The sequence below is a fragment of the Condylura cristata genome, unplaced genomic scaffold, assembly GCF_000260355.1.
Source record: "Condylura cristata isolate star-nosed mole 26May11 unplaced genomic scaffold, ConCri1.0 scaffold00007, whole genome shotgun sequence".
In the NCBI taxonomy this organism is placed as follows: Eukaryota; Metazoa; Chordata; class Mammalia; order Eulipotyphla; family Talpidae; genus Condylura; species Condylura cristata.
The window spans coordinates 15069097-15076643 of NW_004567108.1; the positions used below are offsets into that span (position 1 = coordinate 15069097).

General features: G+C 53.6%; 1 protein-coding gene across 1 annotated transcript; it reads left to right on the plus strand.

Moving 5' to 3' along the window:
* The first annotated feature begins 1247 nt into the window (after nt 1–1247).
* Nucleotides 1248–2652, plus strand: RXFP3 (relaxin/insulin-like family peptide receptor 3). The gene has a single exon (XM_004678409.2). The coding sequence runs from the start codon at nt 1273–1275 to the stop codon at nt 2650–2652; it is 1380 nt and encodes a 459-aa protein (XP_004678466.1). The 5' UTR covers nt 1248–1272.
* Nucleotides 2653–7547: the final 4895 nt, after the last annotated feature.

Genomic DNA, 7547 nt, shown 5'->3' on the forward strand with positions numbered 1-7547 from the left:
AGGTAGACCTGAAATGCACTACAAGGGGAAGTAGCAAGAGAGACAGGCCTGCTGTGTCACTTATAGGTCAGCTCCCTGGCCCTGATTTGGCCGGGGGTCACTCAGGCCATACCTGCGACAGTGCTGAAACTTAACCCCTACACCACCAGGCAAGCCCCTGCTTTCAAACTTCTGACACAGATACCAATTAAACTGTCCAGGAAATCATTATATAAGAAGTGGAGTTTTGTCTGTGTATGCAATAAAAGCCCATGATTTGGTTCAGGATACGGGCATGAAAACAGGTCACTATCATTACTTTTCAAAAGAAAGGTCGTCAATCGCACATTTTAAGAACTATCCTTCATCAGATGGGATGACTTCAAAGATAGAAGGGGTATGAACAAAAAAGAAAGAAAGAAAGAAAATCTCATACTTATATTTGGGAATAAGAAAGAAAAGTGGATCGCACATCAAAGCAGATGTTCTCTCGCAACATAGGACATAGAATCTTGACGCTTTATTCCCTTCAGAAACGTTGAAAAGGAAAAGGGGGGTTCGTGGTGCCTTCTCTTCGCCGCCTACCTCTCCCTCTTTCCCCAAGGCAGGCGCGGTGAAGTTCAGCACCTCGGAAAGCGCCCCCTCTCCCCGCGCGCGGGTTACGCATGCTCCTTGGGAGCCCGCAACCGCAGCTTTGCGGGTGTGAGTGTAACTCGGCTTGAACCCGCAGTCAACAACTTGGGAGTTGACAGCAGTGGAGAGGCTGAGAGGCGAGGCAGCGGAGGCGACTTTGACAAACCTCCACACAGTCAGAAGGAGGTAGACGCAGAATTCTCCTCTCTCAAAGAACATAAGCCTCCAAACAGCAGCAGCAGAGGAAATCAACAAAAGGTATTTATTTGAAAGAGGAGCGGGCCCCCAACAGCGTTCCCGAGCGACCTGGCGGGTTATGCCCTCGCGACGGCGGGAAACTCAGGGTGGGGGATCGCCTTGTCTTACAGAGGCGACCCGGTAGTCGCGGATCGGGTCGTGGGAAACCTTGGTCGCCGACCTTCCTCCTTAGAGGCTGCGCTTCTCCGCGCTCAAACTCCCCTTCAGAGCAGACTGGGGAGCTCAACTCCCGCGAAGCGCTTGGCATCCCGTTGCTAGGCTGCCCAGTCAGCGGCTCTCGCGAACGCCCTGCACCCTCGGCCGGCTCGCAACCCGGGCAAGCTGGACTTTCTAGATCTTGCCTCCGGAACATGACCTAGAAACACAGTGCATACAGGTGCCCCTGCAGCCACGACAGCCACCATGAATAAGGCGGCTGATGGGGACGAGCTCACAGAACTCTTGGGTGGAATCCCGGACCTTTTGCAGGCAGCCAACACCAGCGGCAACGCGTCGCTGCAGCTCCAGGACTTGTGGTGGGAGCTGGGGCTGGAGTTGCCTGACGGGGCAGCGCCGGGACACCCCCCAGGCAGCGGCCGAGCGGACGGTCCTGACACCGAGGCGCGGGTGCGGGTCCTCATCAGCGTGGTGTACTGGGTGGTTTGCGCGCTGGGGCTGGCAGGGAACCTGCTGGTGCTCTATCTGATGAAGAGCAAGCAGGACTGGCGCAAGTCTTCCATCAACCTCTTCGTCACCAACCTGGCGTTGACGGACTTTCAGTTCGTGCTCACCTTGCCTTTCTGGGCGGTGGAGAACGCTCTGGACTTCAAATGGCCCTTCGGCAAGGCCATGTGTAAGATTGTGTCGGTAGTGACGTCCATGAACATGTACGCCAGCGTCTTCTTCCTCACCTCCATGAGCGTGGCGCGCTACCGCTCGGTGGCCTCGGCTCTTAAGAGCCACCGGACCCGAGGGCACAATCTGGGCTGCTGCTGTGGCCTGAGCCTGGCAGACAGTTGCTGCTTCTCGGCCAAAACATTGTGCCTACTCATCTGGGTTTCAGCCGCGCTGGCCTCGCTACCCAACGCCATCTTCTCCACCACCATCAAGGTGATGGGTGAGGAGCTGTGCCTGGTGCGCTTCCCTGACATGCTGTTGGGAGGTGACAGGCAGTTCTGGCTGGGCCTCTACCACTTGCAGAAGGTGTTGCTAGGCTTCGTGCTGCCTCTGGGCATCATCAGCCTTTGCTATCTGCTGCTGGTGCGCTTCATCTCGGACCACCACCGAGTGGTGGGGACAGAAGGAGTGGGGTTGGCGACTGGAGGAGGCTCGACTGGAGCCAGCGCCCGGAGACGGTCCAAGGTCACCAAATCAGTGACCATTGTGGTCTTATCTTTCTTCCTGTGTTGGCTGCCCAACCAGGCGCTCACCACCTGGAGCATCCTCATTAAGTTCAATGCGGTGCCCTTCAGCCAAGAATACTTCCTGTGCCAGGTATACGCGTTCCCGGTGAGCGTTTGCTTGGCTCACTCCAACAGCTGCCTCAACCCCATCCTCTACTGCCTCGTGCGCCGAGAATTCCGCAAAGCGCTCAAGAGCCTGCTGTGGCGCATCGCGTCCCCTTCGCTCACCAGCATGCGCCCCTTCACCGCTACTACCAAGCCCGAGCCAGAGGACCAGGGACTGCAGGCTCTGGCCCCGCTCCATCCCGCGCCCGAGCCCGATCTGCTCTCCTACCCGCCCGGGGTCGTGGTCTACAGTGGGGGGCGCTACGACCCGCTGCCAAGCAGCTCTGCCTGCTGACGCAAGGCGGGCCCGGGTGCGCGATCCGACCCGGGCCGAGTGGCCTTCCCTGGGGAAAGAAAAAGGACAGCGTACTGAGATTTGGGGTTGGGGTGAGGGGAGACGGAGTTAGGAGTAGTGTGTGTGTGGGGGGGAGGTGGGGAGAAGCGTGGTGTTGAGCTTGAGAAAGGCCAGGGGACCGTTTCCAGGGAAGGGAGACTGCGAAACCGAGTAGAAAAGCAAGTTGGCAACGGTGCTGAGATCAGTGTCATTAGCCAGGTCACCAGTGTCTGCCCGGCTCCCCCCCTCCCCACCTGCTCACCTGCTGCTTCTTCTCATTGGGCTAACAACTTTGGGCAATGAGGCGGCTCCCAGAAGCAGAGAGGGGCATTAGGAATGTAGAAATTGGGGCGTGAGTGATTGGGGCTCAGTCAAATGATGAGCAGACAATCGACAACATTTATCCCTTGCAAACGTCCTTGAGGAGCTGCCCACCGAAACTTTCTTTTGCGCCTTGGCAGGTGAGACTGCTGGAGCGGTCTGACTTGCAGAGTGGCTGCTGGCGTCCTCGTTTGGACACAAGAAACTTCCTCGGAGTTGGGAAAAAGAAACCACCATGGTCCGATGTCTGAAAAATGCGCCACGAAAGGGTCCCTTCTCTCAGGGCCGTTGTATCCTCTGGCATCTGGAACGAGCTGGTGGGCACACGGGGAGCCGGGCGCCCACTCTGGCATGGCCTAGCGAGCAGATGTCACCGCGCGCAAAACGCTGGGCTGCAGCGAGGAGAGCGATTCCCGCGGGCGCTGCGTCTCTGCGGGAGGGAGTGGTCGCGATTACCGCGGAGGGGCAGAAGGACCTCCGCGAACTACCGCTGCAAAGGAAAGAAGGGACGCTCAAGGCAGGAAGTGGAGCCGGAGGAGCTGTGGGCAAGCTGGAAGCCGGGGGGTCCCGGTTCTCTCACCGGGGTGTGGGTGTCGGAAGACTGTGTGCTCAGCTCCGCCCAGCAGGTGAGACGCGCCCAGGATTAACTAGCCAAGGTCTGAGTAGACAGCTACCAGGAGTGGGAACATTTTGGGAACAGGGTTGCTGGTTAATTGTGCTTCTGAACCAGCTAGAGGGGGAACTGGCCCCCCCATGATTTTTGGAGACTTACACAGAAGATTAAAAGATGTGATAGAGGCTGGGGCGTGGGGGTGGGGGGTGAGGGGAAAGGAACAGCAACTTTCCTGAAAATCACATTCCTAGAGCTGGAGTCTGATCTTTCAGGGGTGCTGTGGGCTGGGAAAGGGGCTAGAGACTCACCTACAATGTGTCCTAAAGGGAAGAGAGTAGGGAGAGTCGCTTCTGGGGGCTTTCCCAGAATTCCAGGTGTGGGGTTCTTTTTTATTGATTGAGATACATTGGTTTGCAGACTTGTTCGTGTTTTAGAGGTATAGGATCGCCCCCTGCAGGTCTTGTTACTGCACCACAAGATGTGGAGTTATTTATTGCTCAATATATTGAGGAAAAAAGGTGGACAGTAAGAATTCCCATAGGACACTACCATAACCAAGTTCCGTTTTTCTAACGAGTGCCTGAGGCTTCACAAGGCACCCCCCAACCCCAGTGTAGAGGACCCTCTCTGAAGCATATCACCTTTCCAATGACAACCCTGCTGGTCAGCCCGTTCCTGAGGCTCTGAGAACTGGGATTAAGCATCTGTCCACCCACCCATCCGCCAGCTTTGGCAGAAGTGCAACTGCTCTCTGGCATCCTAGTGGGTCTGGAAGCCAGTCATGTGGGCACTACTCCCTGTGGCTATTTTAATAAAATAAATGCTGTAAAAATGTCTGTTTAAATGGCCTCATGGACTATACATTGTGGTGTAATTTTGTTGAAAATGTCCTGTACTGTCTGAGATTTAAGGCTCAAATTGTGAGCTCCAGAGCCCAGCATCTCCTGGCCTGCTTTCCGGAAACAGCCCATCACTCAACACTCAGACCTTGTCACCCACACAAGGGCTGCCTGGTGTCCGGTGTCCTCAATCTTGAGCAGTCTTGGGGAGTTAGCTTTTTTTTAGAAAACAGAATAATATTCTTGTTCTAGATCAGCCAAATTAGTTTCTCTTTGTCTTTTGGGAAACAAACATTGATATTTGATTGGGAGATATGGATATGGAACAGTAATTGGATTAATAAAGATTGAAATGTTAACCTTCCCCCTCTCCAGTCCCTGAAATACAAAATAATGAAAAAATAAAGACCCAGAAAGAATCAACAGCAGCAGAGTGGTAAACCTGAGTCTAACCTTGTAGGACTTGAGAGATTCTCTTTACTAAAGCAACTTGTCACTTCACTTGTGACAGAAAGTAGTAGAGGTGACCCAGGTTTCTCCGAAGAGCAAGCAAAAAACATCAGTCTCATCTACTGCAAGGACAAAAGAATCAATAAGAAAATGACAGGAATGCACTGAAATCAACCATTTATTTTTTGAAAGCTTGCTGTGTGCCCAACCTTGTACTGAGCACAGAGATCACGTCCATACACAGACCAGTTCCTGACCTCCATGTTAGATGGATACACAGCAGTGTCCACAAGGCAGAGAGGTCCTGGGGACATGAGCCCAGGGTCATAGTGGAAAGGGGTGGCCAACCTGGTACTGGGCAGGGTGAGGGGCACACCAGAACCCCAAACCTGCCCACTCTAAATAGGTTCTGCCATCTGGAGCATCAAGACAAACCATTCTCTACCATGTAAGGCCGTTAGTGGAAAGAAACCTTCATACAATTAGTATGTAATAAAGAGAAGGGAACGAAAAGAATAAGCACTTTTCAAATCAAGCACGGTAAGTTACCTATCCCCTGGTGGGTCAATGCCCAGCATATCGGGGTTGGCCCAAAGCAGGACCACTGAGGCCCCCAAACTGCCACACGTCTAAGGCACCGTCTGGAGGGACCCATGGAAAGGGGCAGAAAGGTCCAGGCAAAATCAAGATCAACGCTGTCACTGTTCCCCTCCCCATGGTCTCTCAGCCAAGTCTGTCTCCTCCCATGTCCAAGGTCAGGCCCCAGCCCCCCCGCTAACACAGCCTTTTCACAGGCCTCCTGCCCCTAGTCCCTTCTCCAGGTCTCCTTGCTTTCCCCCTCTTCATCTCCAGCTTCTCCTCCTCCCTGCTCTGCTCCACCCATCTTGGGTGAGTCAGGGCACCTAGAACCTCCCCTGTCCCTGGGGACCACTCAGTTCTAACAGTGGCACTGAAAGAAAGTACTTTTGGACTTCAGAACTGAAAAAGCTTGATTCTGCAGAGGGTTCAGGGACTTTCTGGTTAAGATCAAATGTGAGTTGAACCAAAACATGTGGGTACAATTTCAGTGTGCAGAAATGATCATTTAGATAGGGAGTGGACTTGGGAGGAGACATCTGAAGCCAAGGGAGTGCAGTTTCAGCCTCCACTGGAGTGTGAAGAGCAGGTGGGTAGTGTGCTTCTCTTTCTCCCCCAGGGTTCATATTAAGAATTTGGGGTGTCTGCGCCCTGGGGGTGGTGGAGCTGTGTTGCATGTGACTCCCCAAAGGAATGAGATCTTCTTTTGGGAGTGAATATAGCAGTGCAATACAGGGGGACTTGATTGTGAGAGGGGGGTCAAGTGGGAAGCTGGAGCAGAGGAGAGCAAGTCTCAGAGGTGGAGTGTGGTCTGAGAAGAGGCCCCTCCCAGCCCACCCCCCCCCAAGATCTGGAAAGAAAGAGGATTTAGGGGGCATGGATATAGCACAGGGACCCAGAGCGCCTGTGTGGGAGAAGGGAGCTGTGTGGTCTGCAGGTGGAAGGACACAGGAGCAGTGGACAGGAAGGTCCACTTGGGCGGAAGCCAGAGGCTCTGGGTGGAGCTAAGCACGAGACGAGAGGAAGCAGGGTGGGCTCTCTTAGTATTCTTGGTCCACCAATGTTGGAAGTGGACATGAGACTCTTAAACACCCTTCTAGTGTGGAAAAGGAATGACGAAAGCCTCTCTGAGCAGGCTTCCTCCTCCGACCCTCCACAAGGGCTGACACAGGAGGGCCCCCAGGGCCATATTACCTAACTTGGCTTTCTAGTGTCCAGAAAGGAAGCAAAAAACACAAAAGCAGCAGCAGCCCAGCTCTGCACCTCCGAGGCGGTGCAGGTGAATATTTAAGGCCAGGAGGGGCAGGAGGAAGCGCCTCTCAAGCAGTGGCAACAGTTGCATTGATCCAGCGCCAGCTCTGGTCAGCCAGCCCCAGCTCTGGTCAGCCAGCCCCAGCCTGCCCCGCCAGCCTGCAGGGTAGGAGCTGTCCTTCAAGGAAACAGCAGTGTTGTGCTGCCTAGCATAGGTTATGTTGCTTCAGATGACTTATGGGAGGTCTCTGCCTCAGTTTCCTCCTCTATTAAATGGCTATCAGTTACAGCATCCCTCTCCAGGTCGTTGTATAACACAGGGAAAACATTAGCAAGTACACCTTTAATTACTGCACGTTACTAATGGCCACAACTCTGAGCTAGGAATAATTAATCACCCTCAATATATGGAGGATAAGTAAGTGGGATCTGGGGAAGCTCAGGAATTTGCAGCAAAGCCGGGATCCAAAGCCCATGGTCTTCCTATTAAATCAAGCTGCCTGTCAAAGCTGTTAAAATGCCCATCATGTGAGAAGCAGTTGAAGGGGAATAGCTGGAGAAAAATATCTTAGCATGGAGAAGATCATAGGAGAACTAGGATGCTGCTGTTTGAAAGATTTTCTTATCAACTCCAGAGGCTGTATTTACTGTGTCAATAAAATGATTTGCTTAAAAGTTATCAATCAGGGCCCTCCCTGGTGGCGCAGCGGGTTAAAGCACAGCACTAAGAAACTAAAGCCACTTCTGCATGAGTTCGATCCCTGCCTGTCCCGGAGGTGACCACATGGCGTGACAGACCTCTCCTG

Coding starts and splice junctions, on each gene's coding strand:
- RXFP3 (XM_004678409.2), top strand. CDS start 1,273: ATGAATAAGGCGGCTGATGGGGACGAGCTCACAGAACTCTTGGGTGGA.